Genomic DNA, 13903 nt, shown 5'->3' with positions numbered 1-13903 from the left:
ACAATTTATGTGTCGTCACGCATTTCAGCTTGGAGATTTCCTACAACAGCTCAGCCTTACAGCCTACAACAGCTCAGCCTTACAGCCTACAACAGTTTATATCAACATTCAGCACAATACAACATAGCAGCATAAACAGCATACCACACAACTCAACATAATGACATTAACAACTTAGACATCATATAACTCAGCTTGGCTCAACAATATTAATCAGCATAAGCATCATACGACATTATTAGCATTATCAAGAAAGAACACATCTGCGCCCAGCGCAAACATAGTTGCGCCCGGCGTGGACCAACTAGAGAGCTCCAAAGCTCTTACGCGCCCGACGCAATTTCAATGCGCCCGGCGTACTAGGCAGAGACTCTTAAGAGTCTCCCACGCCTAGTGTACCAAACCCGTGCTCGGCGCATGTAAGGCAGAGACCTCCCCAAGGTCTCATGCCCGACGCAATATCAATTGCACCCGGTGCCACCCCTGGCAGAGACTTCCAGGGAGTCTCCATGCCCAGCGAGACATAATCATGCCTGGCGCCATACCAGAACCCCAAAATGTGAATCCCTGTCTGATATCACGCCTAGCGCGGTTCTACTACGCCCGACGTGAGTCCTCCAGAGGCCTCCATTCTCAAGCTTGCCCGGCGTAACCAGCCTTGCGCTCGACATGCTTGACCAATGAAACCCTCTAATGGTCACGCACCTAGAGGCCAAGAACTACGCCCGGCGCACTATCAAGCAGCAACCCTCAAACTTCAAAAATTTTCACCAAAACCTGCAAAAGCAAGCAATCCAAGCACATGCAATCCACCCAAAACACCACATTTTCATCAAACAACTCAAAAGTCATCCCTTTTTCAATATGCAACCATCAACACTCAAAAACCCAAATTTTTCACCATTTTCCCCGAAATCCTGAAAACACCATTTCTTCAAATACAACCATCAATCTTCAAGAGATCAAACAACAAGTGAGTTTCTAAGTCACTCCCAAACAACCAACATGAATCTAGCTTCCCTTATCTTGGAGGAGAAGATTTTGAACTTCCAGGAATGAGAACGAGAGAAATGGAGAAGAAGAAGCTCAACGAAGAAGAAAGGAATCTGCTCGGCACATCTAGCTAGCTCTAGCCAGCACCTGAGATCACCAAGGTTGAGAATGAACCAGCAAAGTGAGTAAAGAACCAGCAAAGTGCCTCTCAACTCCTTCAGCTTGTAATCAACCACAACTATAGGCGACTTCTCAAAAGTCAGATTCTCCTTCACTTGAATTTCATCCAACTCGACTACATGACTAGGGTCATGAACATACTTCCTCAGCTGGGATACATGAAACACATCGTGCAGGTTTAAGAGAGACGGTGGCAAAGCCAACCGATAAGCGACTAGACCCACCCGATGGATGATCTGACAGGGACCAACAAACATAGGTGTCAACTTCTTGGCCTTCAGCGCCCTTCCCACACTAAAGGTTGGGGTCACCTTCAAATACACATGTTCCCCTTCAGCAAACTCCAAAGGCTTTCGCCTTTTATCATCATATGATTTCTGCCTACTCTGAGCAGTCTTCATACTCTCCTGAATCAGCTTCACCTTCTCAGTAGTTGTCGCCACCCGCCGAAACGGACCTTGGCATTCGCGACGATGGTTACGACTCGTTTTAATTTTTAAAAGTGGTGGATTGTTAGAACGACTTATTCTCAAACTGAGACCTTGTCGAACTAACAATTTTATTAAATGATTCACCAATCCATGTTAATCCCAAGCGGGATCCTCCATGGATTAGTGGTTTTCTCAAAAGGAGGGTTCTTGGAGTCGCCACCAATGTTTTACTCAAAACATTGGAAAAAGATTTAAGGCAATTGATTTTTATAAATCAACCTTGGCCATTACAACCAGAGTTGGGTAAGGGAGTCGGTTACGTGCGGGGAAGGTGTTAGCACCCCACAACGCCCCTTTCGGGTTCCCTATGACGGATTTTTCTTAAATAATAGCGTAAAATTACTAAATTACCCCTATTTATTATAAGCGATTATAACTTAAATATCTACATGATGACAATTTTAAGTATGCAGCAATCAGAAAGCAGTAAAAGAAGGAATTTTAGAAAAGAAACCTTTGAAGCGTGCTTTTATATATATCAATGAAGTTTAGGAGGCTTTTTGGCGCTCCCTCCCTCTACAAGCTCGCTCGCTCCTTCCTAAAAAATAATTTTTACTATGGAAATCCAAAAGATTTCCCTTCGACTAGGTTCGAGACTCAAGCAAATGGCTCGTGACTCAAGAACTTCGTCGGATCGACTCTCAGAGCGATTTCTAGGGCAGAACACTGCTCAAACACCCCAGAACACTCAAGGAGAGAGTCAAAATTGTGTGGAAAAGTGTGGAATAACGTCCAAATGACGTCCTATATATAGGGATGAGGCGCAGTACGGCCTCTGACATCAATACGGCCCGTATTGGGTTTTTGTACTTCAATACGGCCGTATTGAAATCAGTACGACCGTATTGAAGTTCAAAAACTTCAATACAGCCGTATTGGTTTCAGTACGACCGTATTGTAGTACAAAATATGCAGTACGGCCGTACTGAACTCCAAGGAGGCCGTATTGAGCTCCAATCCTCCCACTTCCTTATTTTTAGCTACTCTAAGACCTCTAAACCTACAGATAGTCGTCCTATGGTCTTCTAGGAGTCCTTCTAGCTGACTTTCCTTCGATCTTTGAGAGTCTTCGAGTCTTATTTCCGACCCGGACAATTTTAGGGGTCTACAGCTGCCCCCCTTTACTTAGTCAAACGGCCTTTTGGTGTATCGATTGACAAGTAAAGGAGTTGACCCAATTGTCCGGGGAACGAACCATCCTTCCGACTTGTAGTGTCTTCCGGCGGAAAATTGTTGAGTAGCCTCTCCAGGTTGAGTATTAGTCGTCGCCTCTCCAGGCTCGTTGCATACCTCGGTGTTTCTGACAACCTCGGTAGCTGAGTACCGCCTCTCCAGGCTTGGCTTCACTCGACGCCCGAGCCGGAAGCCGCATACCTCCGTGGTTCTGACAACGGGGTAGCTGAGTTTGCCCTCTCCAGGGTCAGTTTCACTCGACGCCCGAGCCGAAAACTGAATACCTCCGTGTTTCTGGACACTTTGGTAGTGTGAGTACCGCCTCTCCAGGCTTAGCTTCACTCGACGCCGGAGCCGGAAGCTGAGTATCGCCACTCCAGGCTGAGTATTAGTCGTCGCCTCTCCAGGCTCGTGCATACCTTGGTGTTTCTGACAACCTCGGTAGCTGAGTACCGCCTCTCCAGGCTCAGTTTCACTCGACGCCCGAGCCGGAAACTGAATACCTCCGTGTTTCTGGACACTTTGGTAGTGTGAGTACCGCCTCTCCAGGCTTTGCTTCACTCGACGCCCGAGCCGGAAGCTGAGTATCGCCTCTCCAGGTTGAGTATTAGTCGTCGCCTCTCCAGGCTCGTTGCATACCTCGGTGCTCTTGACATCTGGGTAGCTGAGTACCGCCTCTCCAGGCTTGTGCATACCTCGGTGCTCTGGACATCTGGGTAGCTGAGTACCGCCTCTCCAGGCCTATGCATACCTCGGTGCTCTGGACATCTGGGTAGCTGAGTATCGCCTCTCCAGGCTTGTGCATACCTCGGTGCTCTGGACATCTGGGTAGCTGAGTACCGCCTCTCCAAGCTTGTGCATACCTCGGTGCTCTTGACATCTGGGTAGCGTGAGCTTTGCCCTCTCCAGGGTTTTGAGATGATTTTGTCTCCACAGTCCACGATGCTGCTTCGACAGTTGTTTTTGATTTTGATGCCACTGAGGGCTGGATAACGCAGGGATCCGTCTAGGGGATGTGCAGTTACTCATAGGTTCTTGTGTCCCAACTTTCCATTGCGTAGTTGGTGCCCAATGGGGAATTTCTGATTCCTTGGGGTGCAGACACAAAGATGCTCTTTCTGAGATGAGCGGTGCCTTATGATTGGCTGACGTCCTTTCAACGTTGGTGGAGTATCCCGATTATCCTTATTCGGGTGACTCTTTTTTTGATTTTTCTGATTTTGTTGCCTCTGTGTAGGCTGTTATCCACTGGGGGATTTTGTCGTATTGATTTTGATCGGCCTCTTCTGTTAGGCGGATTCATCTTGATGTTCAATGATTGGCTGAAAAGCCAAATTCCGCTTGGGGAATTTGTAATTGATTTCTTTTTTGGATTTTCCTTTTTGAAGGAGTGCCTCTTGTGTAGGCGACTGGGGATTTGAAGTTCTTATGTATCCCAGAGTATTATTTAGAAAGCCTCTTCAGGCTTAGCTTCACTCTTCGTTTGAGTTGGAAAGCTATCTTCCACTGAGGAAGTCTAAGTCCTTTGACTTGGATATTTTGTTTGGATCATGCTTCCGTTGGGGAATTTTGCTGATCTCGCTTTGATAGCTTTCACTGGGGAATTTGGTCCGAGAGTGAAAGCTAAAATATCTCTGGGGAGTATTATTTCGGCAAGCCTCTCCAGGCTTTAGTTATTTTGTATGATGGAGGAGTATTATTTCGGCAAGCCTCTCCAGGCTCAATTATTCTAAGGGAGTATTATTTCAGCAAGCCTCTCCAGGCTTAATTATTCTGTATAATTTGTTGGATTTTCTGTATTTTGCCTTTTTTCGATTTTTGGCTTTTTCTGTGTTTTTACCTTTTTTGTTAATTTCGGCTTTTTGTACAGAGATGTCTCTGGGGAGTATTATTTCGGCAAGCCTCTCCAGGCTCAGTTATTCTGTACAGAGGGAGTATTATTTCGGCAAGCCTCTCCAGGCTCAGTTATTCTGTACTGCTGTCATACACAAGCAATTTTTCCTATTTTTTATTTTATGCGATTGCCTCATGATAAGGTCTTTTGAATGTGCAACTAATATGTGTGTGATGCACAAATGCAAGTTTTAATCATTTTATTAATGTTTTTTAGAAAAAATGAATGGCTCTCCCTATCCTCCTCTTCTTGGAGGAATTTCTGTCGTCGACGCGAGGGAATATTTTTTGTGAGCCTTTTACGCAGGAGATCACGGATTTTATAGGAACCCCTCCAACTTTCTTTATTGACCGATTATTAAAGGAATTTCATACAAATTTTTTTTTAGAAACACCAATTTAGAGGCATAATCACATGGTCAAGAGAGAAAAGAAATGAATAGATATTTTATTGATATTCACAAGTGTTTTTACAGAAAGATATACAGAAGGAAATTTCTGAAGAATGGCTGGCCAGGGTAGGCTATATACTTTGGGATTAACAATTATATCTGTAATTGTTGCTCTTTACGTTCCCCTAGTTGCTTCGGGTGAGATGCCTGAGCCAGGAGTGTAGATGCTGCAAGACGCTTGCTTCTAGAAGATAATCACTCGAACCGCCTTTCGGTTTTCGATTCAAGTGATCGTTGCTTGCTTTGTTTTTGCATCTTATTCTTTTGCCCCTAATTTTTGCCTAGGACGTATCCTAGCGGGGATAAATTTGCCTTTGTTTTGCCTAGTACCCTTGTACTGGCGGGCTTTTTATGTTGCCCTAACTTTTGCCTAGGACGCCCTTTTCGGGTTTTCATCCTAGCGGGCCTATGCAAGCAACGTCTTCAAACATAGTACTTCTTTACCACGTCAGCGTTGACTGGGTATCGAAGTTCTTCTCCATCCATGTCCGTGAGGATCAATGCTCCTCCTGAGAAGGCTCGCTTTACCACGTATGGTCCTTCGTAATTCGGGGCCCACTTTCCGATTTTGTCCTTTTGAGCTGGTAGCAATTTCTTCATTACCAGCTCTCCCTCATGGTAGACTCGAGGGTGGACTTTCTTGTCAAAAGCCTTTTTGATCTTCCTCTGATAGGCTTGACCATGGCATATGGCGTTTAGCCGTTTCTCTTCGATGAGATTCAATTGGTCATATCGGGTTTGAACCCATTCTGCCTCAGAAAGTTTCGCTTCCATGATTATCCTTAGCGAAGGTATCTCGACTTCAATAGGTAGAACTGCCTCCATCCCATAGACGAGGGAGAATGGAGTAGCTCCTGTAGATGTGCGTACTGAAGTCCTATAACCATGAAGAGCGAAGGGTAACATCTCATGCCAGTCTTTAAATGAGACAACCATCTTTTGCACTATTTTCTTGATGTTTTTATTGGCTGCCTCGACTGCCCCATTCATCTTTGGCCGATATGGGGAAGAGTTGTGGTGTTGGATCTTGAATTCTTGGCACAGTTCTTCCACCATTTTGTTGTTCAAATTAGATCCATTATCAGTGATGATTTTATCGGGAATACCGTATCTGCATATGATGTTTTTCCTGATGAAGGATGTTACCACCTTTCGGGTTACGTGAGCATACGATGCCGCTTCTACCCATTTGGTGAAATAGTCAATGGTCACAAGGATGAACCTATGTCCATTAGATGCTTTCGGCTCGATGGGTCCAATAACATCCATGCCCCACATTACGAATGGTCAAGGTGAAACCAAAACATTGAGTGGAGTTGGTGGGACATGAATATTGTCGGCGTATGCTTGACATTTATGACATTTTCGCACGTACTGGTAACAATCCCTTTCCATGGTCGACCAATAGTATCCTGCCCTGAGGATCTTTTTAGCCATTGCAGGCCCGGGGATATGGGCACCGAAAACCCCCTCATGTACTTCTTTAATCATATTTTGAGCCTCGACTTGGTCTATACACCTCAACAAGACCGAGTCATAATTCTTTTTGTAGAGGGTTTCACCGATTAGCAGAAATCCCATGGCCCTTCTTCGGATATGCTTCTTGTCATTGTCATTGGCCGTATCAGGATATTCCCCTTTTGCTAAATATTGTTTGATGTCATGGAACCATGGATGATCATCAACAGCTTCATCTATCAGAAGGCAGAACGCTTGCTTATCGTGCCGTCGGATATTGATGATGGGCATTTCATGCTCACTATCCAGGGCGAACATTGACGAGAGTGTAGCAAGAGCGTCAGCAAACTGATTCTCTTCCCTTGGAATGTATTCGAAGATGACACTTTGGAAGAGATGTGTCAAATCTTTGATGTGCTCAACATATGGTATCAGTTTAGGATTTCGGACTTCCCAATCACCTCGTAGTTGGTAGATGACTAGGGCCGAATCACCAAACACTTTGAGCTTTAGGATACCATTGTTGATGGCTGCTTGGATTCCCAACGCGCAAGCCTCGTATTCAGCCATGTTGTTTGTACAGTCGAAGTTGAGTCTTGCCGTTATGGTAATGTATTGTCCTTGTGGAGAGATTAGCACTGTGCCAATCCCTCATCCAAGCATGTTCGAGGCTCCATCAAAGTACATGGTCCACACATCATCTTTAGGCTCTTCATGTTGTAGATTCATTATATACTCATCGGGGAAATCATCCTGAAGGGATTGGTAGTCGTTAATCGGCCCGTGTGCTAGGTAATCAGCTAGGGTACTACCCTTGATGGCCTTTTGTGTGACATGTATGATGTCAAATTCTGACAACTGTACTTGCCATCAGGCAATCTTCCCAGTGATTATTGGCTTGTCGAACACGTACTTAATTGGATCCATTTTGGAAACCAACCAAGTAGTATGCCTAATCATACATTGCCTGAGCCGTTGCGTTGCCCATGCTAACGCACAACATGTCTTTTCTAACGGCGTGTAGCGGGTTTCATATTCAAGAAATTTCTTGCTCAGGTAGTAGATGGCTCGTTCTTTCTTTCCTGTTTCATCTTGTTGTCCTAGCACACATCCCATGGACTCGTCAAGCACGGTTAAATAGAGGATTAATGGTCTTCCCTCGACAGGTGGCACCAATACTGGTGGATTGGTCAAACACTGTTTGATCTTGTCGAAAGCTTGTTGACAATCCTCATTCCAAGATTCGGAATGATTCTTGCGCAACAGCTTGAATATTGGCCTACACGTATCGGTCAACTGTGCGATGAACCTTGCAACATAGTTCACCCTACCGAGGAATCCTCTTATCTCTTTCTCAGTCTTAGGAGGAGGCATTTCCATTATTGCCTTCACTTTATCGGGGTCCACCTCTATGCCTTTTTTACTGACGATGAACCCGAGAAGCTTACCCGACCGAACTCCGAAAGTACACTTAGCCGGATTTAGCTTAAGCTGATACTTGCGAAGCCGATTGAATAATTTTCTCAAATATTGGATATGGTCCATTTCGTCTTTAGACGTTGCGATCATGTCATCCACGTATACTTCAATTTCTTTGTGGATCATGTCGTGCAATAATGTCACCATCGCTCGTTGGTAGGTGGCACCCGCATTTTTGAGTCCAAAAGGCATCACCCTGTAGCAGAACGTGCCCCAGGGTGTAATAAAGGAAGTTTTCTCGCGGTCTTCCTCATTCATCTTGATTTGGTTGTACCCGGAGTACCCATCCATAAAGGAATAGAGTGTGTTTGTGGCTGTATGATCCACTAGTGTATCGATGTGCGGTAAGGGAAAATCATCCTTTGGACTGGCACGATTCAGATCCCTGTAGTCCACACAAACTCTAACCTTTCCATTTTTTTTAATGACTGGCACGATGTTAGCCAGCCATTCGGGATACTGAGATACAACCAAGAATCTCGCGTCTAATTGCTTTTCTACCTCCTCCTTGATCTTTAAAGACCACTCGGGCTTGATTCGTCGGAGCTTTTGTTTTATGGGTCGAAACCCTTCTTTTAACGGTAACTTGTGCTCGACGATGTTAGAGTCCAAACCGGGCATATCATGGTACGACCATGCAAATACATCCTTGTATTCCCTTAACAATTGAATTAATTGCGTCTTTATTTCATCACTGATGTGGGTCCCAATGTTGACCTCTTTTATTTCTTGGCCCTGCCCCAAATTTACGGTCTCCAACTTTTCTTGATACGGTTGGAGTAGACGAGCTTCTCGATCTAGCAGTCTTTGCAGATCCGGAGAAATGGTCTCCTCATCACTGTCCGACTCAACCCATTCATCCTCAACTTTTGGATCCCGGTCGGAGCGAACAATCACAGACATAATTGTTTTATTGGTTCTGTTTTTGGTTTAGAATTTATTAATGTTAACGAGAGAGAGAGAAAAGAACAAATGAGAGAATGATACGTGAAAAATGCCTCTTTATTGATGTATATTAAAACTGTACAAAAACCCTTATTTACATGAAAAGGATCTCACGATCTCGGGTACTGATCATGAGTCCTAAAAGAAAAGAAAAATGTGGAGGGGCCCTATCGTGGCTTGCCATTCTCTACTCCTGCCTTGGCAGAGGATTCTTGCTCACGTCGGGCGCTGTCGAATCAAAAGTGACCCACCCAGCATCGATAAGGTCTTGGACCTTATATTTGAGAACTCTACAGTTCTCCGTTGAATGCCCCGGTGCCCCCGAGTGGTATAGACATTTATCTTGTGGTTTGTACCACTCGGGGTAAGGTGGATCCATCTTCCTTGGTGGAATGTAAGCTAGAAGATGAGCTTCTACTAGCTTCGGCAGGAGGTCGCTATATGTGGTCGGAAGTTTATCAAGCTTCCTCACAGGGTTATACTGCGACTTTCCTGACTACGAAGTGGAAGAAGATGAAGAAATGGTTATGGCATTGACTCCTCCCTCTTTCTTCTTCCCGAAGGTCTTCTTAGCCTCGAATGATTGGGAAGGCTTAGCTAGCTTCCCACTTTTCAGCCCTTGTTCCACCCTTTCTCCAATGGTGATGATGTCCGAGAAGAGTGTTGTCGTGTTCCCTATCATTTTGTTGTAATAGGGACCAGTCAACGAGTTTATAAATAAAGACACTGTCTCCTTATCCGACAGCGGGGGCTCTATTTGTGCCGCCAATTCCCTCCATCGTTGGGCGTACGCCTTAAAGGTTTCATCATTTTTCTTACTCAAGGCTTGAAGATCAGACCTATCGGGTGTTAGGTCGATGTTATACTTGTAGCGCTTGAGAAAGGCGTCGGCCAACTGCCTCCATGTATGCACCTGATTCCCATCCAGCTGCATATACCAGTTGAGTGTAGTGTCTGTCAAGCTCTCTTGGAAGCAATGGATTAAGAGCTTTTCATTAGTGGCATAAGCAGCCATCTTTCGACAATACATGGTGAGATGACTTTTGGGGCAAGTCGATCCCATATACTTTGGGAAATCAGGCACTTTAAATTTGGGAGGGAATTGGATGTCCCTCACTAGACACATGTCGGCGGCATCTTTGATATCAAAGTCATGCCCCTCCATAACCCTTAGCCGGTCCTCAAGAGCATGGAATTGCTCCTTTGAGATCTCGGGCTCTTTAATCATAATCCCCGCCCCAAGGGGTATAGCTCGCGGAGGGTCTTGTTCTTCCTCATGATCCTCCTCATGATGGGACTCATGGTCACTGTGGTGAGCCCCGTGCATGCTTTGGTGACGCATGAGTTCCATCATCTGCGCCATCTGCTCTTTGAGCTGTGAGAGCTCGGCTGTAAGCTTCTTGTTTTGTTCCTCTAACGCGTCCATCTTTTTGAGTTTCTGTGCGCGTGTGAGGACAGAGAGATGACCAGCCACTTTCTAAAATGAATGTTTAATCTAATTAGTTTATTTATGGTATGAATACACTCTTGATGTGAGCTTGATAATCCTCAATCTTTAAGGCGCTGCCTTTTTAAGACGGAGTTTTACCACCCTTCTTGGCCTATGATCTCTCCTCAACGGAGAATCTCAATAGTCACGGGTCTCTTTTACTCACATCGAAGGGGTATTGGTGAGCCTAAAAATGAATGATGATGAGGATGCATGAGGTTTTATTAGTAATGATGTACGTGCTCCTTACTCTTATTTATATTTTAACACATGGTTTTTCCTCTCATGTCATGATGTTTTTTATGCATGAGGTTATTCTTAGACCTTATCATAGGTTTTTTTTTATTAATGCACAAACAATGTCACATAGGCAATGCACAAACAATTCACTCATCCACGAACAGTCACGAGCGAATCACGAGGTAGGGGTATCCTGCAGAAAAGTGCATATTCAAGGTGGTTCTAACTGTTCTCACTGGTCTGAGGCCCCCAAGGTGCCCCCATTATAGGGACCCAATTCCTCTCGTCGTAAGTCGATGGAAAGTTTCAACGCACTGTCGGACTTGAGTTCATGGTTATCACCTTGAGTGATGCTTTCCGACAACGGTCTACGGGCACCTATAGACCCATTCGACAACCGGCTGTACTAACATCCACTCCCTATGGCTTTCCACTCATGCCCCCGGGTATAGAGGGAACTGTTGTGTGCAAAGGATTGTGTGCAGTTTGCATTTCAAACAATTGCGGAAATTAAACATACAACAGTTATTAAAGCCAAATAGGTAAAACATGTTATTATACAAGCAAAGGGGTAATAAAGTAATTTTAAACTATTATTTTTAGAAATAATCCATCACTAAATGGGACTGACTCTCGAGACTTCCCCAGTGGAGTCGCCATCTGTCGCCACCCGCCGAAACGGACCTTGGCATTCGCGACGATGGTTACGACTCGTTTTAATTTTTAAAAGTGGTGGATTGTTAGAACGACTTATTCTCAAACTGAGACCTTGTCGAACTAACAATTTTATTAAATGATTCACCAATCCATGTTAATCCCAAGCGGGATCCTCCATGGATTAGTGGTTTTCTCAAAAGGAGGGTTGTTGGAGTCGCCACCAATGTTTTACTCAAAACATTGGAAAAAGATATAAGGCAATTGATTTTTATAAATCAACCTTGGCCATTACAACCAGAGTTGGGTAAGGGAGTCGGTTACGTGCGGGGAAGGTGTTAGCACCCCACAACGCCCCTTTCGGGTTCCCTATGACGGATTTTTCTTAAATAATAGCGTAAAATTACTAAATTACCCCTATTTATTATAAGCGATTATAACTTAAATATCTACATGATGACAATTTTAAGTATGCAGTAATCAGAAAGCAGTAAAAGAAGGGATTTTAGAAAAGAAACCTTTGAAGCGTGCTTTTATATATATCAATGAAGTTTAGGAGGCTTTTTGGCGCTCCCTCCCTCTACAAGCTCGCTCGCTCCTTCCTAAAAAATAATTTTTACTATGGAAATCCAAAAGATTTCCCTTCGACTAGGTTCGAGACTCAAGCAAATGGCTCGTGACTCAAGAACTTCGTCGGATCGACTCTCAGAGCGATTTCTAGGGCAGAACACTGCTCAAACACCCCAGAACACTCAAGGAGAGAGTCAAAACTGTGTGAAAAAGTGTGGAATGACGTCCAAATGACGTCCTATATATAGGGATGAGGCGCAGTACGGCCTCTGACATCAATACGGCCCGTATTGGGTTTTTGTACTTCAATACGGCCGTATTGAAATCAGTACGGCCGTATTGAAGTTCAAAAACTTCAATACGGCCGTATTGGTTTCAGTACGGCCGTATTGTAGTACAAAATATGCAGTACGGCCGTACTGAACTCCAAGGAGGCCGTATTGAGCTCCAATCCTCCCACTTCCTTATTTTTAGCTACTCTAAGACCTCTAAACCTACAGATAGTCGTCCTATGGTCTTCTAGGAGTCCTTCTGGCTGACTTTCCTTCGATCTTTGAGAGTCTTCGAGTCTTATTTCCGACCCGGACAATTTTAGGGGTCTACAGTAGTCTGTAGGATCAGCTCCGGCCCCACAACCACTGACTCATCATCTTGATACCAGCACAGAGGAGTCTTACACCTCCTACCATACAAGGCTTCAAACGACATCATCCCAATACTAGCATGAAAGCTATTATTGTACGTGAACTCCACCAGCGATAGGACTTCTTCCTAGCTTCCCAAGTGGTCTAACACACAAGCCCTCAGCAAATCCTCCAAGAACTGGATTGTCCTCTCTGACTGACCATTCTTCTGGGGATGATAAGTAGAACTCAACCTCAACTTCATGCCTAAGACTTGATGTAGACTCTGCCAAAATCTGGAAGTGAACCTTGGATCTCTGTCTGAAATAATACTAGAAGGCACCCCGTGCAACCGTATTATTTCCCTCACATACAACTGTGTCAGCTTCTTCAAGGACCACTTGATATTGACAGACAAGAAATGTGCACACTTGGTCAACCGATCAACAATCACCCAAATATCATCACTATTCCTAGCCGACCTAGGTAATCCCACAATGAAATCCTTAGTGATACTGTCTCACTTCCACTCCGGAATCTCCATCTGTTGTAACAAACCACCCGGCTTTTGATTCTCCACCTGTGCCTTTTGACAGGTCAGACAGGCCGCCACATATTCAGCTATGTCCCTCTTCATACCATACCACCAGAAAGTCTTCTCGAGGTCTTGGTACATCTTAGTCATACCAGGATGTATGCTAAGTCTACTCTTGTGGCCTTCCTCCCGAACTGCTTTCTTCAGCTCAAAATCATGAGGTAGGCAAATTCTGCCCTTAAACCTCAAAATTTCATCTCCGCCCAGCTCAAAACCATCTGCCTTCTCAGTACCTAGCAACCCAAGAACCTTCACTATCTCAGGATCTTGCAACTGTTTCAATCCAACATGTCTCAAGAACTCACTAGTTATGGTAGTCATCCCACAACTAATGTGATCATGAGCTAGCTCCACATAGAGATTCAAATTCCTGAATTCCTCCACCAGCTCCAACTCCTTCACCATCATACTAGACATGTGGATACCGAGAAAACGCTCCCACTGCACTGGTAATTTTGAGTCTTATAATGTGCTCCTCTCCTAAGATATGTCAATCTGTTAGATCGTTTGAATGCAGCGAAAGATCCCGAACCAAAGAACACCGCTCCAAAATTAATAGTAAAAAATAATTTATAAAGAAGGATATGTGAGTTTTCTGTGTGCGTAGAGAGTCTATGTTCTTGACGTACGTAAGTCATATATATGTACACTATTAGTATGTTGTATGC

General features: G+C 44.5%; 1 protein-coding gene across 1 annotated transcript; it reads right to left on the bottom strand.

Moving 5' to 3' along the window:
• Positions 1–986: 986 nt before the first annotated feature.
• Positions 987–1574, bottom strand: LOC145955175 (uncharacterized). Its single transcript, XM_083069883.1, has one exon. The coding sequence runs from the start codon at positions 1572–1574 to the stop codon at positions 987–989; it is 588 nt and encodes a 195-aa protein (XP_082926009.1).
• Between the last annotated feature and the right edge of the window lie 12329 nt (positions 1575–13903).

This window comes from Cajanus cajan, chromosome 2 (genome assembly GCF_000230855.2).
Source record: "Cajanus cajan strain Asha chromosome 2, NIPB_CcT2T_4, whole genome shotgun sequence".
NCBI classification, from domain to species: Eukaryota; Viridiplantae; Streptophyta; class Magnoliopsida; order Fabales; family Fabaceae; genus Cajanus; species Cajanus cajan.
The sequence above is the reverse complement of the archived record's forward strand: the minus strand, read 5'-3'. Positions and strand labels throughout refer to the sequence as shown.

What these genes read in the sequence shown, in the direction of transcription:
- LOC145955175 (XM_083069883.1), bottom strand. Translation starts at nt 1,574, where the DNA reads ATGAAGACTGCTCAGAGTAGGCAGAAATCATATGATGATAAAAGGCGA.